Source organism: Eleutherodactylus coqui, unplaced genomic scaffold (genome assembly GCF_035609145.1).
Source record: "Eleutherodactylus coqui strain aEleCoq1 unplaced genomic scaffold, aEleCoq1.hap1 HAP1_SCAFFOLD_425, whole genome shotgun sequence".
NCBI lineage: Eukaryota > Metazoa > Chordata > Amphibia > Anura > Eleutherodactylidae > Eleutherodactylus > Eleutherodactylus coqui.
The window spans coordinates 15,510-36,215 of record NW_027102523.1 but is presented as its reverse complement, the minus strand read 5'-3'; the positions used below and the strand labels follow the sequence as shown (position 1 = coordinate 36,215).

At 46.2% G+C, this 20,706-nt stretch overlaps 1 protein-coding gene across 3 annotated transcripts in view; it reads right to left on the bottom strand.

Annotated features, from left to right (window-relative positions):
* The window catches only part of LOC136604694 (uncharacterized), a 43,735-nt gene extending 29,346 nt beyond the window's left edge, over window positions 1-14,389 (bottom strand). For 2 of the 3 annotated variants that reach the window (XM_066588917.1, XM_066588918.1), the window contains exons 1-4: window positions 14,088-14,308; window positions 3,954-4,128; window positions 2,271-2,426; window positions 2,047-2,183 (exon numbers count right to left, since the gene is read on the bottom strand). In XM_066588917.1, coding sequence (XP_066445014.1) covers window positions 2,047-2,183; window positions 2,271-2,426; window positions 3,954-4,128; window positions 14,088-14,097 — 478 coding nt within the window. In that variant the 5' untranslated portion in view covers window positions 14,098-14,308. The other variant, XM_066588919.1, reaches the window with a different exon arrangement.
* Window positions 14,390-20,706: the final 6,317 nt, after the last annotated feature.

Sequence of the window (20,706 nt, the reverse complement as noted above, 5' to 3'; positions counted from 1 at the left end):
AAAACGGATAGTACTTACCCGAATCCCCGCGCTCCGGTGACTTCTTACTTACCTTGCGAAGATGGCCGCCGGGATCTTCACCCTCGGTGGACCGCAGGTCTTCTGTGCGGTCCATTGCCGATTCCAGCTTCCTGATTGGCTGGAATCGGCACACGTGACGGGGCGGAGCTACGAGGAGCAGCTGTCCAGCACGAGCAGCCCCATTCAACATGGAGAAGACCGGACTGCGCAAGCGCGTCTAATCGGGCGATTAGACGCTGAAAATTAGACGGCACCATGGAGACGAGGACGCTAGCAACGGAACAGGTAAGTGAATAACTTCTGTATGGCTCATAATTAATGCACAATGTACATTACAAAGTGCATTAATATGGCCATACAGAAGTGTATACCCCAACTTTGTTTCGCGGGACAACCCCTTTAAGGATCCGACAATTTTTTTCTATTTTCATCGCTGCATTCCTAAAACCGTAACTTTTTTTGCTTTTATTATGGCATAGCTTTGTGAATGTATTTTTTTGCAGGACAAGGTATATGTTTCAATGACACCATTTTGGGAAAATGAATGGGGAGCATATAGAAAAAACTGAAATTCTGACATTGTTGGCACTTGATCTTGCAATCTTCTGAATAGCTTCTATAATATGCTGTAATACCTCTGTATTGCACTGTATAGTATATCAGTGTTACACTGAGAGGCAGTCTACCGTATTAGGTTCTACTTTGGCAGGGCATATGAGACCTAGTGGCCATGGCAACTCACTAATAACTCATGATCAATATAGGAGTTGCTGATGAGATTACAGGGGAAGCTTGTTGCCTCTATAAAACCATTTAGGTGCCTCAGCCAATATTGACTACAGCATCTAAGAAGTTAAACAGCTGGCATTGTAGTTATTGCCGATCCTGACCATTAGAGCAGGGTGACATATATAATAAGGTTAACTCCAGCAAGTGATGGGGTGGTCATAGCTCTTTTGCCTGTACCATCACTGTGCCATAACGAGCCACTCACTAGGGTATATTACTGCTCAGAGCAAGAAGGGTTTAATTATCCCTGTTCTGTGACATCAATGTGTGTATTATCCTGGTATTAGGATGTTGTACTGAACAGCTCTGCGCAGTGACATCACTGCACACATTCATTAGCTGTGGCAGGGGGTTATTCGCCTGGCATCTCTCACTTGTGGATCGCCCACCTCTCAGACTAGAATGGGCACCACATATGTATAAAAGGCTCCAGGAGACTTCACTTTCTTTAAATCTGGCGCCTGCCCGTCTTTATTTCATAGCACAGCAATATAGGAGCACAGCATACAACACAGTTCAGATGTAATGTCCTGGGTACACAACCCACAGGGTCCCTGTCACTAACCCCCACCTGGGGCATCTAGAGGGTGCCCTCCTCTTTCAGACTGAGTGACAGGTCCCACACTGGTCCGCTCCTGACCTCAGGCTCTGAGTCCCTAACCCGGCTCTTCTGACCGCCTCTCTTCTGGCTAGCAGCCACCTTTCTTTCCCCTGGGTCTGGCGGGAACTGGCTCTTTTGTATTGCTTCCTGTCACACCCACAGCAGCCAGAATGCCTTACTAACACCCTCTGCAAGCCATTCTGATACTGCACTCCCACATATCACAATGTTTATTATGTGTATTAGACTTGACACTGGTTATTATCCATACTGTGACATGAATGTGTTTGTGACATCATCTTGTGTATTATCCTTGCCTGTTACAGACGTAGCATTGGGGCCAAGAAACTGCAAGCTATGTGCCTCTGATATTCTGGCAAATAAGCATCAAGAAAGTTGGGTAGAAATAGTTTGACTGTACTGCAGATAACTGGGAAATGATAACTTAAAATGCTAATTATAGTTTAGGAGATTAACAACCCTATCTAGTTGGCGATTTAAGTAATCACTTCCTTTCTGTAAGCATGGGCAGTCAAGGTCTGTATGACACCTAGTTATCTGTGGCTAGCTTGAAGCAGGATACAGGTGACAATAGTACTCAACAGTAACGAATCCTAAAACATTACTGTACTTACCTGATGGATAAAAGCAAGACTCTCTGAAGAAGAGATAGCTACCAGGTCTAAGCCATCCCAACATCTTTTGAGTCAAAGCTACTATTTCTTCATCAGTCAGGTACATGAAGAGCCAATTTGAGAAGATGAAGTCATAACTGAGGAGAATGAGAATAGGTTTATCACATGATTCTTGAATGTTCATCAGTTACATGATGCTGTGTTAGTCTCATGTCACAACTCACCGATCATTGGGTAGGTCCAGAAGAGTGACATCAGCTTGCAGAAAAGTAATGTTTCTTCGATAACCATTTTTTTCACGATTTTTGGCAATGAAGTTCTGCATGAAGTCCACCGCAGTAACTTGGCTTGCCAACTCGGCCAGGTGTCCTGTATAACGACTGGGCCAAATATTAGGGTAAATGAAAAGCTTTGCATAGGAAATTAATTTTCTCACCAGCCAATAATGGGAAATGGCAGCCATCACTCAGAACTAAAGAAAGGCTATCCTACATTCACTATTTAAATGACAGACACTAAAGGGGGCTACACGCATTAGATGAACATTGTCCAAACTCATTAATTTTGGCTGACCACAAATGGAGGCCTCCCAAATTTCTTGGAAGAAAGAAGAATTGCATGGCTGAATTTTAACATGCCTAATCCTTTCGTTCCCAAGACAGATAAGCTGTCACTAGAGGTGTTTGGCAGAGGTTAATTTCCCTCAATCCACTGAGCATACATGCACCCTTGAATATATATGTGTCCAAACAACTATGTATGTGTATGGCCAGACTAATAGTTCTTTTACATGGGACAAGCTGTCAGGCAAATGATGCCCAACAGCTCATCCAAGTGATGCTTGCTCCTGTGCTTTTACATAGGAGCAAGTATCGCTAGCATTGCTTAAAGCGCTGCCGGCATGGTGATGGAGTGGCCGGAGAGTGTTCTCTCCTCACCCGCCTCCATTCACAGTAAGCAGACAGTCATTGAATAGTCATTGAACAAGTGAACAACTGCTGTTTATACTGAACGACACGTTGTTCAGTTTTCTGTATGCAGATTCTCGTTCAGCCGCTGCATGCGTGTTAGGTTGTGCTGCTGGGACCTGTTATTTTACAGGTTTCCGGCAGCACAGCTTCACAGGTGTGGGATAATTGAGCTCGCTGAGTGTGGATTCTCCAGTCAGCCAATCCCCACTGGTCTGCTGTAATATATACCAGCCCCTCTGCTATAGGATGCCAGTTTTCCTACACCCTGGCGTTTGGCTTTCAGGCATGATGTGTTGGGTATGTCTGTGCGGGTGGCCGGACATGTGTGTGAACAGTCATGTATTCTATTGGGTCTGTGCTGGTGGCCAGATATGTCGTATGTCCAGAACAGTCTTGTTCTGTGTTGCATGCAATCCCTGGTGTGTGGGTGTGAACAGTGTCCCATCCTGCTTTGGATTGTTTACCATCAGTGGGCGAGTTAGGTCCCTAGATTCCAGCGAGGGGCCGTGCCTATTGGGACGATTGCCCCACTTGCAGGCAGGACTCCTGGGGAAAGTGGTCTTGTGAGTGTAGAGTTCCGGAAGACGAGGACCCTTGAAGTGGGCTCGTGGGCTTAAGCATCTTGGCCAAAATACAAACTAATACCTCGTACATGCTAAAGTTATTCCATCTGGCTATGTGTGCAAGTATGCTGGCGAGTGTTTTGAGCATTTGTCAGTCATGATTTACGTCTGTTTGCGAGTTCCGTTTGTAGTGCTTATAGTGCGTGGTTTGCATGAAGATTTTGGGTTCCAGGGTGTCCTGGTGGACGTAACAATGCATTTACATGGGATGATTATCATTTAGATTTCCATGGGAACGTGGGAATCTGAACGCTTCTCAAAGATCGTCCCATGTAAAAGGGCCATTACACTGAAAACGGTTTGTGCCTCTTACCCTATCCCAGCCCCAAGCTCCAAGACATTTAATCCATCCAAGCATGGCAGCAACAAGACAATCTCCTCTGTCTCTTCTTTGGATAGGAGATGAGCACCTGAGTCAAGCATCATCTCTTCTAGGCTTGCATTTCGTGAATGCTCTTCCCAAAACTTAGTCATTGTTTGCCTCATCTCTACAAGGAAAGAAGATGTGAAATGTTAGTGTGCTTTATATGACTGAAATGGGGCATCACAAACAGAAGCTGAGTGAGGATGGGGTGAATAGAATGTATCAGTCACCAAATACTCATATACCTGCACTGTACACATTAGATGGGAACTGCTCTCCAAAACACTGATATTCTTTAAGGCCTCATGTGCACTAGAAAAATACAATCCGCGCAGAATCTGCCGCAGATTTCTGCGGCGGATTCCACGCGGATTTGCTTTAAATGGTATTTTTTTGCATGCAGATATCCTCACACATTGCTATCAATGTGATAGCAATGTTGGCGATCCTCGGCAAAATGGATCATGCCGCGTTTTTTCTGCCGCGCGTGAAAAATGCAATTCTTTTAAAATGCCATCCGCGGGTGCAAAAATCAATTTAATGGACCGCGGATGGCCAATCATTCCTTATGGGCAAAATCCGCTGCGGATTCCGCAATTCCATTTAGCTAGTGGACATGAGGCCTAAGGGGTTCACCATGGTATGGTATAATAACTCATTTATTTTGAATAAACTCTCTGCTTACTTTACTATAAAAACTTTGCTGCAGCCATGGCTTGGCCCATGTATTTGTATAGCACAAGATCTATTGCACAAAGCTGCCAAATGCTCTGATATGCTCCATTCAAAGTTAGGGCAGAGGAGGGTTAAGAACAAGTATAGGCTGAGCCACCTATGTAAAGTGCACATGTGACCAAGGGGCGAGGCTGTAATAAAGTCAGACAATTTTTTAATAAAAATTAATCAGTTATTTTTTTAGAGATGAGCGAGCATACTCGCTAAGGACAAATACTCGAGCGAGTATTGTCCTTTTCGAGTACCTGCCCGCTCATGAGAAAAGATTTGGGTGCCGGCGGGGGAGAGCAGGGGGTAACGGGGGGAGATCTCTGTCTCACACCCCCCCTCCCCCGCGCTCTCTCCTGCTTACTCCGGCAACACACCGCTCACCCCCACCGGCAGCCGAATCTTTTCTCACGAACAGACAGGTACTTGAAAAGGACACTACTCGCTTGAGTATTTGTCCTTAGCGATTATGCTCACTCATCTCTAAAAAAAATAACTTATTGATTTTTATTAAAAAATTGTCTGACTTTATAACAGCTGAGACCTCACCCCCTGCTGACCATGGTCACATGTGCACTTTACATAGGTGGCTCAGCCCATACATGATCTCAACCTCCAATTTTTTTATTAAACTGGTTTTTAAATGACTGGGAATGTCTTCCACAGCAATGTGTTTGAAGGGTGAAGAACTGAACCAGATTTGTGCAACTTGTGCAACTTGTGCAAGACCTTGAGACAAGCAGGTTGCAGAATCTGATGACGAGTTAGACATCAGTTAAAAGGAGTCTATGGTTTCCTCACACTTTCCAAAAACATAGATTTACATTTTAGAGTCCAGTGTGGGATTCCGCATCAAATCCAGCCCATAGCATGCAATGTAAAAACGCAATTTCTTGCCCATGAGCGGAAATCGATTGAGAATTTCTGCTCGTGGAGAAGAAATCGCAGCATGCTGCAATTTTGTGCGGGCTACGCACTGATGGCTTCCATTGAAGTCAATGGAAGCTGTCCGTCCCCCAGCCATTCTGCAGTCATGATTGCAGAATGGTCGCAGGAGCAGTGTAATCGCCTAGCGACGGCGCAACATCCTCTGTACTGCGCATGTGTGCTGGAGCACAGGCGGGCACACCGGCATCACAGAGAAGACACTGGATGGCATCTTCTTCTCTGTGCTGTGAATGTACTTGCCTGCGCTCCGGCACGCATGCTATGGACAGGAGGTACGCATGGCTCACCGGGTCGAACTCGGGGTCCAACCCACCCGTGGACAGAAGCCCTTTGCGAGTCTGCATATTGGCAGACATCTGTACTAGTGCATTATGTCACCACCGGAAACAATGGGTGGACACATGGGCTGTCTGGGATGAGTGACAGGGAATGCCCACATAGCACCTCAGCTGTGATCAGCACTCCCTGGGCGCTATGGTGGGCGGCCCTCACAAGGACTGACAGCCTGTGTTTTGCCCCCTCACTTGGAAAGTTCCTTCCTGTGTCGCCAGATTGCTCTGCCCTTAGCGGCCTCTGGACCCCCATCACCGTCAGGGAGCATACATAAGCTTGCTCTGTGCACCCGGCGGAGAGCTCCATCAATGTTGGCCTGTGGGTCTTTGCGGCATAAGTGGGGTAAGAGTCATGCCAGAAAAGTTTTATGTGCAGCCGGCGGGGAGCTTCCTCCTCCCTGGAGGAGGAAGCGACATGCGGCATCAGTCAAGTTATCCGTGCAGCCGGTGCTAAAGTTTAATGTCCCCAGTTGTCAGTAAGATCCCCGCAGCTACATCTGCACATGTGCTGCTATTTCAGCATCCACTGATGGGGGAAAGTGGTCACTGTACTGTGTGTCTACCACAGGAGCTTATGGGGGTGTGCCCTGGGAGTTTCCCGTCACTGAGCCTGGCAAACCCATGTCTCCACCTATAGTTCCAGTGGAAACATATTGCACTAGTACCGACATCTGCTAATGTGACATTGTTGTGGCAGCAAACTCCCGCCACATCACATCTTAAGGGTGTCAATTGTTTGCAGCTTATTGCTCTAAACACGACCCTTCAGTAAACTCCACAAGAAGAAATCAAGTGGGTGTCAGGTCTGGCTATGTTGGCATCCACAGATTTTTAAAAGTTAATTGGTTACCAAAATAACTTTCAATTTTCCTCATTATTGCATTAGAGCTGCAGCACGTTGCACCATTTTGTTGAAAGTAACACTCCGTTAATTAGTGTCAAACTATTCCAACAACTGGTGAATAGGAGGACTTTGTCGGTACACTTCCTTCACCAAACTTATTCTGAAATACCCTTTGACATTGTTTAATATATTGATTGCCATACTAGAAAGAAAAAAAATTCTTGGGCCCACAGTGTTTTATTACAAAAATTGAGTAAGAACTTCAAAAACCAAATGATCCTTTCTAATTGAATGAAAAATTTGCTATTTTGTGTTCTGTTCATGAGTTCTATGCAACTCATGTGATACTAGCATACATTTTTACACTGCATGCCACGCGAGTTGTCTGCGACTCACGACATACTGAATTAGTTTCTGAGAATTGAGTATTTTGTCATTCTACAGGTATATAGTTGTGACTGGAGTGGGCCTTGGGTGTTCCTGGATGCCAACCTCTGAATCATAAGTGTGCAACAATGTCATGTTGCCACATACTATAGTATCGATTTTGTTCAAAGATCCGCAAGGCAAACATTCAAGGTGAGCAATTTATTGTAACCATAAGAACTTCAACAAGTACCAAATCAGGACCCAAACTACAGGGTAAGTGCACATAACATGTATGTTACAGCGTGGCAGCGTGAGGTGCCTGCATACCACATGACTCCCAAGGTAAAGAGATGTGGGCTCAAAACTGGCATGAGTTAAATCCAACTGTGAGTGAGGAGGGGTTACATCAAGAAGGTGAGTGAGGAGACGTATAAGGCCATCCATGGTCCTCTGGGTAATATACATGGCAGGTCATGTGTTAAATGAACCTCTTCACCAGTATTCACAAACAATAAACACATGCTGTTCAAGTGAGTACATGCTTGTGACACACTGCTTGTTGGCGGTTGCATGTCAAAATCACGGGTACAGTCTGCTTCGCTGATAGGTGTTAAAGTTCAATAGACATGGGGGGGAGATTTATGAAAGTGTCTAAAGCAAGAACTGTCTCTGTTGCCTATAGAAACAAATCCAAGTGTAGTCTTCATTCCTCAAAGTGCTCTTGAAAAATAAAAGCTGCTCTCTGATTGGTTGCTATGGGCAGCAAAGATAGGATTTCTTTCAGACAGTTTTCACAATTGTTCATAAAATCATCCAGATCTATTTTTGTAGAGAACCAGACAAAAATGACAAAGTTGTTGAGGAATGTTTGGGTTTCCTAGCGAGAGAATCATCCCTGTACAACCTTCTGATAGATGCCGCACTTTACCAGCTTAGAACCACAATGGCATAATTATTCCATCTAATTTGGCAGAGACCCGTATAATGAATTTACAGTCAGGACACAACACAACTGGCAGTAAAAAGAGGCACAGCTGCTGCCCGCCGCCAGCAAACATTCCAGGAACTCATGAGAGCGAAGATAAGAGCCCAAGATAACCAGAGACTGCATCGTAAGGACTTTTATTATCTCTCCTGAGTGTTGCCAAGGAAAAGAATGGCCACTCCAGCTTCCAGCCAGATGTTGGCTGGCACTGCCAGCAACCAGCAGACGTTTCCAGTGGTTTGCTTCAGCTGCAGGAACCTGGCATGAATGGCATGCCACAAACAAGTGAACTGATATAAGCACTTAAGACAAGTGGTCTGCACCTTGCACTTTTCCAGTTGTTGAGAAACTAGATATCCGTGTTTGCCCTGAAAAGAACTGCTGGGAGTTGTAGTTTTCAAACACTAAGGCTACATTCACACAAGCGAGCCTGCCCAATATCGTGCTTGCCAACATGCGTTTTACCCGTGGATGCGAGGCATTTTTAATGCTGCTGTGAAATTCCAATCCTCACAAGCGAAAGAGGATCCTAAGTGTTTACCATTGATTTCAAGGGGAAATATCACATCGCACTCACGTTATGAGAAAAGCGAAAAAATAGCACATGCAGCAGGTTTTTTTTCCATGCAGCATTGCAGACATCAGCGGTCACAGACTCTGCATTGCACCGCTGGAACAGAGCTGCAGGCGGGGTGAGTAGAATTCCTTTAAAGGAGTTTTCCAAGCAGTGCCCGCCAGGATACCCTAGGGTCTGAGCTGGGGTCCCACGATTTCAATGAGAGCTCCGCCTGCAATTACACGCGACGGCCACTACACGGGTCAAAGCAGTGCTTCTACTCCAAGCCTGGTGTATCCCGGCGGCCACTGCCTGGATAACCCCTTTAAGGTTCAATGTACAGCTTATGGGCCACATAAAATGAGGCAGCGGGCCACTTTTGTTTGACCTGAGTGCCCTAGAGAGAAGCCTATTGGAAAACATCAGAGAAAACTGCCATACCCAGAGCATAATGCGATTTTGAAAAATGTCACAGACCAAAAAAACACAACCAGCAGTTTAAAAAAATCACCATGAATAAAAAAAAAACTACACTGTTTGCAGTGTGGTTCATAAATCCCTACTGACCTACAGCTAACGTCTGGACGGGGCTTTTTTTTTGCCACAAAAATAAGCAGCATTAAAACCACAAAAACGTGTGGCTCCGGTCTGAGGTTTGCTGTGATATAGAATGATGTTAAGCTGCACAAGATCCGTGAACATACGCTAAAGTTATACGTCTGAAGAAAGCGTGGTGGTCACCTAGGTATTGAGGTCAAGGAATAACTACCCATCCCTGCACCTCTAGGGAATAAGTTCAGTACACAGCTGGGGGGCTGAGGACACCCTATTTTCTTACAGGATATAGACGCAGTATAGTATACATAGTATCTAAACCAAACTCAAAGCATGCCATAAGATGAAAGGATCACACTACGTCTTCATCACCACCCATCACCTCTTCTTAACAATACACATCGTAATCTTTATTAACACAAATCTTCCGACGCAACAAACCATGTAAATATAAACCTACTAAAAAATAACGCTTAATAGAAGGTAGGGGCAGAAGACAGGTGAAGGACAAAACTATCACAGCACATCCAGTAGGAGCCGATACTCAAAAAGCCGCCATTACAAATTCCGCTGGCCAGCAATATATAGTAATCGCCAATGTAAAAATAGAGTAAATGGTTTACTTACTGAGACTATGAGGGTCTTCAAACGGGCACATATTATTCATATACTCATGATATATCTCTTGATCTCTAAGAGAGTAATCCATACACTTGTCCAGTATAGGGTACATAGGCATGAGAGGTGTTAAGAGGAAGCTATCCTTACACGCAACCTAGACTTACCCTACCGGACAACAGATCGCCCTGGGAAGAGCATCCTTGTTTAACTGAGGGCTCTCCACTAGAGATGAGCGAGCATATACTCGTTAAGGGACAATACTCCAGTACCTGCCTGCTCATCAGAAAAGATTCGGGTGCCGGTGGCGGTGAGCGGTGGGTTGCGGGAGTAAGCAGGGGGGAGAGAGAGAGATGTCCCCGCCGTTCCCCCCTGCTGGCACCCGAGTCTTTTCTGACAAGCAGGCAGGTACTCGAAAAGGATGATACTTACTCGAGTATTGTCCCTTAACGAGTATTTGCTCGCTCATCTCTACTCTCCACTATAATGCCCTTATTCTAACAGCAGCATCCTCTAGTAGGAAGTAAAACAATCATATATATATATATATATATGTCCAAACGTGTTTCCCCCTAAAAAATAAAGAGCCCCACCCTATAGTCAATAATCCTGATAGAGATGTCCCAACCTTCTATGCACTCCCCAAGATACATAAGAGACTTCATCCTTTAAAGGGGAGACCCATTACATCTGGGGTGGATTCCAACATTCAAAAGCCTAGTGTTTATAATGATAACGTCTTACGGGAATTTGTATGGACATAACCCTCCTATGTGTGCGACTCCTTGGATCTTTTACAGAAACTAGGCGTCCCAGTTAGTGGAGTGTATTTAGGTCTTAGATTTATTAATATGTCTGCTCTTGTTGTGTCAGAAAACTTCCGTTAATGAAGATTAAGGCTGCCTGTCCACGGGTGATCTGTCACTGCGTTATCAGCGGCGATAATCCAGGCTGCGGGTAACGCTTTCCATAGGCTAACTATGGAAAGGGCAGCCCAACGTCCACGAGCAGAGAATCTCCGCGGTGAGCCTATCTATTAGATAGGCTCACCACGAAGACCAGTCAGTGCTCCCCCCTCCTCCCCCGCGGCGGAATATCGCTAGCAAAATTCTGTCAAAATTCTGTCAAAATGAAAAAAAAACGTAGCACTAACACAGCGTTAAAAAAACACACGTGTGTGAAAGCCCTAAAGGGAATCTGTAACCTGTTTCTAGCCCTATAAGCTAAGCTAATGAGCTAAAAGTAAGTGACCCATTGAGTCCGGGGATTTAAGTGTTAAACCTACCTCTCCTGAAGTTTTGCAAGTCAGGGATTGCCCAGTTTTGGGTAGCGCGTTCCAGAGCACTGGTGCTGTTCTGGAGAAGTCTTTGAGGCGGGAATGAGAGGTTCAACTTAAAGGGGCACTCAGTCTGATTTTGTTAATGGAGCAGAGGGCGTGGGCTGGATGATGGATTGAGATGAGGAAGGCAATGTAGGGCGGGGCGGTGCTATGGAGAGCTTTATGGATGATGGTAGTAAATTTAAATTGAGTTCTGTATTTAATGAGCAGGCAATGCAATGACCGGCACAGGGCAGAGGCGTCCGAGTAGCGGCTGGACAGGAAGATGAGCCTGGCTGCCGCATTCAGGATGGATTGGAGAGGGTAGAGTCTGGTGCAGGGGAGGCTGATCAGCAGCTAGTTGCAATAATCGATCCGGGAGTGGATGAGGGCAACAGTAAGCGTTTTTTAGCGTGTCCACAGTGAGAAAAGGTGGGTTCGTGCGATGTTCTTGAGATGCAGGTCGCATGTCCGGGCCAGAGATTAGATGTAGGGGGTAAAGGAGAGATCAGAGTCGAATATAACCCCATGGCAGCGGGCATGTTGTCTAGGAGTTATGGTGGTGCCACACACTGAGATGTCAGGATGAGGTCGGTTAGTAGAGGGTAGAAACGCCAGTAGGTCAGTTTTTGAGAGGATTAGTTTTAGGTAGAGAGAGGACATAGTGTTAGAGACAGCGGACAGACAGTTGGTGATGTTTTGGAGTAAAGGTGCAGAGATGTCACGGGAAGAGGTGTATAGCTGGATGTCGTCAGCGTAGAGATGGTATTGGAGGCCAAATATCCTAATGGTTTGGCCAGTAGGGGCTGTGTAGATTAAAGAAAGGAGGGGGCCGAGGACTGAGCCCTGGGGGACCCCAACAGCAAGGGGAAGAAGGGGGGGAGGTAGAGCCAGCAAAGGAGACGCTAAATGAGTGGTCAGATAGGTAGGAGAACCAGGAGAGAGCAGTGTCCTTTAAGCCGATGCAGCGAAGCATACTGAGGAGAAGTTTGTGGTTAACAGTGTCAAATGCTGCAGAGAGGTCGAGGAGGATCAGTAGGGAGTAATCGCCCCTCGATTTGGCCATCAGGAGGTCATTTGACACCTATGTAAGGGTTTCTGTCGAGCGTAGGGGCAGAAGCCGGACTGTAGGGGGTTGAGAAGAGAGTTTTCTGATAGATAGCTTATAAGGCGGGAGTAACCAAGGCGTTCTAGTAGTTTGGAGATGAAGGGGAGATTTGAGATGGGTCAGTAGTTGGCAGCAAAGGTCGAGTCAAGAGTAGGTTTCTTTAGCAGTGGGGATATGATGGCGTGTTTGAAAGAGGAAGTGAAGAATATACATAGTATATAGCAGTGTATAAATTCTAAATAGTATATGGACACAGTAGAGTATGGGCTCATGCCCACGGCCGTGACGGACTCCACCAGCGGAATATCGCAGCGGAGTCCATCACACCGTCCCCCCAAGGACCCCATACTCACCTCCCGGATCCACTGTGCGCGTCCCGCCTGACACACCGACCCGCATGCGTAGTACAGGGCATGACGCGGCCGGCAGTGGGGTCGCGTATTCACGTGATACTTCCGCTGTGCTGACAGCGGAAGTATAGCGTGATGGCCGGCTTCCATTGACTGAAGTGCTGAAACTTTTCTCTTCTATATAGCAATACAGTATGTAAAGAATACATAGTATACAGACATAGTATACCATAGTATAGAATATATGGCATATGGACCCACTATATTATATAGCAGTGTAGCAGGAAAAGTATATATAGTATATGGTCCCAGTAAAGTATATAGCAGTAGAGTATGTATAGCAGTAGTATATAGTGTGTGAATACACTGTAGTATATAGTAGGGCAATATGTATGGTGTATATAGAAGGATATGTAAAGTATATATTTTATATGGACACAGTATAGTATATAGCTGTATAGTATGTAAAGCATATAGCAGTGAAAAATGTACAGTGCATAGAGTATATAGAAGTATGCGTAAAGTATATATATTATATGGATACAGTATAGTTTTACATACATTGTATAGCGTATATATAGCAGTACGGTACGAATTGTATATAGAGTATAGAACTATACAGTTTACTTAGTATAGAGGAGTACAGTATATATAGACTATAGGAGAACAGTATGTATAGTATATACAGGTACAATATGTATAATTGTATAGCAGTACAGTATATATAGAGTATAGGAGTTGAGTATGTATACTACCATACATAGTTGTACAGTGTTGTATATAATAGTACAGCATGTATAGTATATAGCAGCACAGTATGTAGGCATATAGATAATATATAGTAGTATGGTATGTATAGTGTATACAGTATTGAGCATCACAGTATGCATAGTATATAGCAGTACAGTGTATATATAGAGCACAGTATGTATACTATATGGGTGTATAGCATATACATAGTATATAACAGTATGTATAGTGTATATATAGTATATAACAGTACATATAGTATATAGCAGTACAATATGTAAATTATATATATTTAATAGCTTACAGTATGTATATTGTATATATAGTATATAACAGTACATATATGTATACAGTATATAGCTGTACGGTGTATATATATATGTTATAGCAGGACTGTATATACAGTATATATAATCGTTGCCTACTAAACACTATTCTGTGGAGAGTTTATATCCCCTGCTACTCTTTTACACGGCAGTAGAACACTTTCCTTCTGCGATGACAGAAGTTTCTAGAACAACTTGTACATAGAAGGACGGAGTGCAGAAAGTCTTGTAACCATCATGGATTAGGCAGAGAGGAGCCGGACCCCATCCTGTACACAAACCCCACGGCCCCAGGACTCACCATTAGCCATGGCTGCAGCTAGAGTATGACGTCACAGGATAAGTCACAAATCACTGGTCCCTATAGCAGGCTATTGCGCCCCCTCTCCAGTAATGCAGCCTCTCTGAGTATTTATTAGCACTGTCTAGCTCCTTCTAGAAGCTCTCTATGACGTAATAAGAGTGCAGCTCCCTCTATCACTGTGCGTCTGGCCACTGTAGTGCAGCTGAAGCTCCTGCTGTATCTATTTACCCTGCAGCCGCCGGACCTCTTGAGTACAACTCCTAGAACACGGCTAATATTCGCTATTTGTAAGAGCGGCGCGCACCGCCTCTGGTGTGAGAGCGACATGCATTACGTCACGGCAGCTCATCGGCACGGAACGCCCATCCGAGCGCTGATTGGTTAACTGGCGCTAACAATCCAAAGAGTCAACGGCTGGGCGTGGCTATGTAGATGAGCCGCTACTGGAGGGTCATTCAGTTTAACGGGAGAGATGGCAGAGAGTTGTGTGGGGCGCTTCAGTGAGGGCAGTTAGATGGCTGAGCACTGTACTCCTGCCATTACTCTCAGCCTCTTGTGCTGGGGAGCAACTGGACACCACAAAGTAGAGGCCCTTCACAGATATGTGAAAACTGGTTGTTGCCCATAGCAACCAATCACAGTGCAGCTTTCATTTCTTATAGGGATCTTGAAAAATAAAAGCTGTTCTGTGGTTGGCTGTCGTGGACAGCAAAAGTTTACCTATTAGGCCAGCTATCCATCCCGAAGGGAGAAAGAGAAGTCAGATGGAACCTTAAACAGTCTACAAACATTTGCCCTTGTATGTCCCTCCGGCTGAACTGCAAAACTTGTACTGGGACACAAAAATGTACACAAAAAGTCCAACCTGCTTTTGTCTTGAGCCTTTGCTAGATTCATCACCTGGGGCGTAGGCATTTTTGATGAATTTGGCGCATGTTGAACAGAGGAAACATGTCGTTCGCATGGTGCATTAGTATTAGTAAGGCCAAGGCTACCCATTGGATGTGTCGCATGCAGCATCACATCAATGGTGCCCTGCTGCCCCCAAAGACAACTGCGACGCAAGGAAACCCAACTCCGTTCAATTTGGGTTACAAGTCGCATGTGGCTTTTCGAACCAAAGACATCAATGTAAGTCATGTGACTGCGAATGTCCTGCAGTTTGGCAGTTTCTAGGGCTACACGGTTCCGTTTCACGTGAAGTAACATGTCTGATCATTGTCAGTGATCGCCGATGACACGATAATGGCAGAAAATTCAACTCAGTTGGGTTTTGATCGCAGGCTGCCAGTTGCATGAGACTTTTCACCATAGAGATCAATGTATGCTGCGTGCGACTGCCACCTTCCTACAATTTTGTTGTGATTTGGCTGTTTTTTTAACAGTTCTGAGCGACGTCATGCAACAGCAAATCACAGGCAGGTCACACAACTATTTCTGTTGCTCAACTTTCATGCAACTTGCTATTGTGCAACGTGTCGTCTTGTAGCCTAAGGCCTCCATCACACAGGCGTTCAGCAAAGCGCCGCGATTTTACTTTAGCTTTCGGCCGCAGTGAGCTGCGGAGACAGCTGGGTTTAGCATACCTCATTACTGACGTAAAAATAGAACAGACTCCGCTCAAAACTCACGGCGCTGTGAAGTGCCGCAATCGAGCGACTGTCTGAGAGGCTCCATTGAAAACAATGGGAGCGGTATACTGCGATTAGCACGGTCCTGAAAACGCCATGTTAGTCACGTAAAAAAGCATGTGTGTGAGGGAGACCTAAGGCTAGCCATGATATCGCACTTTCCACTATGTGAAAGCCCTGTGGATGTGAGGCGTTTTTATGTGAAAACAGCCTTGCATCATCACTACAGGAATCCCTTCATCCCCGTAGGGAATCCCCTCATCCCTGCAGGGATTCCCCCAGCCACAGCTCAAGGGATTTCCCCAGCCACTGCTGTTACAGCTGCGGCAGAGGATTGAAAACAATGGGCGATATCAAAAAGATATAACATGCTGCCATTTTATTTCAACACAATTACGTGAGCGAAAACATCGCAGATTACGTGAGAAGGAAACCACTGGAAATCATTGTTTTATAATTCTGCGTTTTACTCACTTTTGCATCGGGTGAACCCACCCTAAACCTCTCCCATTCTGTAGTTTTCAGTATGCTTCATGATTTGTCATTGGAAACTGAGAAAAAATATCCTTTTATACCGATGCAAGAGCGGAGAAAATGGGAGAATACAGGCGAAAAATGGGGTGAAAACAGCCAAACAGAGTAAGGACACCGTTTATAACGTTTTTTATGTACACTAAGAACACTTTTTTTAACGTTTTGCTTTTGTGGCCGCATTCCAAGAGCCAAAGCATTTTTATTTTCCCAAAGACGGAGCTCTATAAGGCTTGTTTTTTGTGGGATGAACTCTAGTCTTCATTTATCCAATTTTTGGGAAAATAACCTTTTGATTACTTTTACTAGAGGCAGAAGTAACAAAATCTGCAATTCTGGCACGTTTTTTATTTTTATTTTAACAGCATTGACAGTGCTGTATAAGGGCTTATTCACATGAGCGTATATTGGCCGCTGTTTTCTAGGCTGGCCGATATACGCTACCATCTGATGCATTGGATTCCAATGTATCAGATTACACAGGCGTATTACACAGGCGCTTATACATCTGGCAGGAAAGATAGTCCTGGAACTATCTTCCTGGCCCGACTACGGCTACTGCCATAGACTCCTATGGGAGTCAATTACAGTAGCGTAACTGCTAAACTTCGTCCCCCCCCTTCTTCTCTCCGCCCCTTGCCACTTTTTACAATGGGAGGGGGCGGGATGGGGCAGACCTAAACTCCGCCCCATCCCGCCCTCTCCCATTGCAAACAGCTCAGCACATTAGCTCCTGCCTCGCCTCCTCTCCTTGCAGAAAGCCAGTGAGGGGGAGGGAAGGGGAAGACAGCTCAGCACATCTAAGCTGTCTCCCCCTGCCCAAAGGCATATACGCCGAGCCTGTGCATCAGATGGTAGCATATATCGTCCGGCCGTGAAAACACTGTCTGATATACGCTCGTGTGAATAAGCCCTAAATAATATGTTAAATTGATTCTGCAGGCCAGTACGATTGCACCAATACCAAATTTATATAGGATTTGTGTTTTTTGCAACTTTTTCACCCTATTTAAAAATTTATATATTTTTTATTTCTGCATTTAAATGTCCCTAACATTTTTATTTTTTTTTGTCAATGGTGTTATGTGAAGTTTTTATTGGGGGGGGGGGGGTGAGTTGTACTTTTTGATGGTACCATTTGTTGATCTATGCAACATTTTGATCACTTTCTATTCTCTTTTTTGTAAGGCGAGATAGGCAAAATTAACTATGTTTGCCATGCTTTTTTGTATTTTTTTTTAATGCTGTGCGGTGGGCAGGTTATATAATGAGTAGAGATGAGCGAGCACCAAAATGCTCGGGTGCTCGTTACTCGAGACGAACTTTTCGCGATGCTCGAGGGTTCGTTTCGAGTAACGAACCCCATTGAAGTCAATGGGCGACCCGAGCATTTTTGTATATTGCCGATGCTCGCAAAGGTTTTCATTTGTGAAAATCTGGGCAATTCAAGAAAGTGATGGGAACGACACAGCAACGGATAGGGCAGGCGAGGGGCTACATGTTGGGCTGCATCTCAAGTTCCCAGGTCCCACTATTAAGCCACAATAGCGGCAAGAGTGGGCCCCCCCCCCCAACAACTTTTACTTCTGAAAAGCCCTCATTAGCAATGGATACCTTAGCTAAGCACCACACTACCTCCAACAAAGCACAATCACTGCCTGCATGACACTCCGCTGCCACTTCTCCTGGGTTACATGCTGCCCAACACACCCCCCCCCCCCCCCCGCACGACCCAGTGTCCACAGCGCACACCAAACTGTCCCTGCGCAGCCTTCAGCTGCCCTCATGCCACGCCACACTCATGTCTATTTATAAGTGCGTCTGCCACAGGAAAAGCAGGCACACACTGCAGAGGGTTGGCACGGCTAGGCAGCGACCCTCTTTAAAAGGGGCGGGGCGATAGTCCACAATGCTGTACAGAAGCAATGAGAAATCCAATCCTGTGCCACCTCCATCTGGAGCTGGACACGTGGGCATAGCAATGGGGAACCTATGTGCCACATACTATTCATTCTGTCAAGGTGTCTGCATGCCCCAGTCAGACCGCGTTTTTTTATAAATAGTAACAGGCAGGTACAACTGGGAATCCCCAACTCCACAATGGGAATTCCGTGTGCGCCCACAGCATGGGTGGCTCCCTGAAACCCACCGGCTGTACATACAGTAAATGTATCCCTTTGCAGTGCCCTGGACAGCAGAGCTAACGTCAGATGAAATGCAGGTGGGCTTCGGCCCACACTGCATGCCCCAGTCAGACTGGGGTTCTTTAGAAGTAGACACAGATGCATTTACAACTCCCTGTGGACCCACAGCATGGGTGGCTCCCTGGAACCCACCGGCGGTACATAAAAATATCCCATTGCAGTGCCCAACACAGCTGATGTAATGTCGTGCTTAATGCAGGTGGGCTTCGGCCCACACTGCATGCCCCAGTCAGACTGGGGTTCTTTAGAAGTGGACACAGATGCATTTACAACTCTGTGTGGACCCACAGCATGGGTGGGTGCCAGGAAGCCACCGGCGGTACATAAATATATCCCATTGCATTGCCCATCACAGCTGATGTTGCGTCAGCTGTAATGCAGGTGGGCAAAAAATTAATTGGATTACACTGTAGGCGAGGGCCCACAAAAATTGGTGTACCAACAGTACTAATGTACCTGAGAAAAATTGCCCATGCCCAACCGAGAGGGCAGGTGAAACCCATTAATCGCTTTGGTTAATGTGGCTTAATTGGTAACTAGGCCAGAAGGCAGCCCAGTTAAAATAAAAATTGGTTGAGGTGAAAGTTTCAACGCTTTAATGAGCATTGAAACGTATAAAAATTGTTTAGAAAAATTATATGACTGAGCCTTGTGGGCCTAAGAAAAATTGCCCGTTCGGCGTGATTACGTGAGGTTTCAGGAGGAGGAGCAGGAGGAGGAGGGGGAACATTATACACAGATTGATGAAGCAAAAAGGTCCCCGTTTTGGATGGTGATAGAGAACGATGCTTCCATCCGCGGGTGCAGCCTACGTATTGTTTATGTATCGCTGCTGTCCGCTGGTGGAGAAGAGAAGTCTGGGGAAATCCAGCCTTTGTTCATCTTGATGAGTGTTAGCCTGTCGCCAATGTCGGTTGACAGGCGGGTACGCTTATCCGTGATGATTCCCCCAGCCACACTAAACACACTCTCTGACAAGACGCTAGCCGCAGGACAAGCAAGCACCTCCAGGGCATACAGCGCTAGTTCAGGCCACGTGTCCAGCTTCAACACCCAGTAGTTGTAGGGGGCAGAGGCGTCACCGAGGACAGTCGTGCGATCGGCTACGCACTCCCTCACCATCCTTTTACAGTGCTCCCGCCAACTCAGCCTTGACTGGGGACCGGTGACACAGTCTTGCTGGGGAGCCATAAAGCTGTCAAAGGCCTTAGAGAGTGTTCCCCTGCCTGCGCTGTACATGCTGCCTGATCTCTGCGCCTCCCCTGCTACCTGGGCCGCGGAAATGCGCCTTCGGCCACTAGCGCTGTCGGATGGGAAGTTTACCATCAGTTTGTCCACCAGCGCCCTGTGGTATAGCATCATTCTCGAACCCCTTTCCTCTTCGGGAATGAGAGTGGAAAGGCTCTCCTTATACCGTGGGTCGAGCAGTGTGTACACCCAGTAATCCGTAGTGGCCAGAATGCGTGTAACGCGAGGGTCACGAGAAAGGCATCCTAACATGAAGTCAGCCATGTGTGCCGGGGTACCTGTACGCAACACATGGCTGTCCTCACTAGGAAGATCACTTTCAGGATCCTCCTCCTCCTCCTCCTCTGGCCATACACGCTGAAAGGATGACAGGCAAGCTGCATCTGTACCCTCAGCAGTGGGCCAAGCTGTCTCTTTCCCCTCCTCCTCATGCTCCTCCCCCTCCTCCTTCTCCTCCTCCTCCTCTGGCCATACACGCTGAAAAGATGACAGGCAAGCAGCATCTGTCCCCTCAGCAGTGGGCCAAGCTGTCTCTTCCCCCTCCTCCTCATGTTCCTCCCCCTCCTCCTCAACGCGCTGAGATATAGACATGAGGTTGCTCTGACTATCCAGCGACATACTGTCTTCCCCCGCCTCCGTTTCTGATTCCAAAGCGTCTGCCTTTATGCTTTGCAGGGAACTTCTCAAGAGGCATAGCAGAGGAATGGTGACGCTAATGATTGCAGCATCCCCGCTCACCATCTGGGTAGACTCCTCAAAGTTTCCAAGGACCTGGCAGATGGCTGCCAACCAGGCCCACTCTTCTGTAAAGAATTGAGGAGGCTGACTCCCACTGCGCCGCCCATGTTGGAGTTGGTATTCCACAATAGCTCTATGCTGCTCATAGAGTCTGGCCAACATGTGGAGCGTAGAGTTCCACTGTGTGGGCACGTCGCACAGCAGTCGGTGCACTGGCAGATTAAACCGATGTTGCAGTGTCCGCAGGGTGGCAGCGTGCGTGTG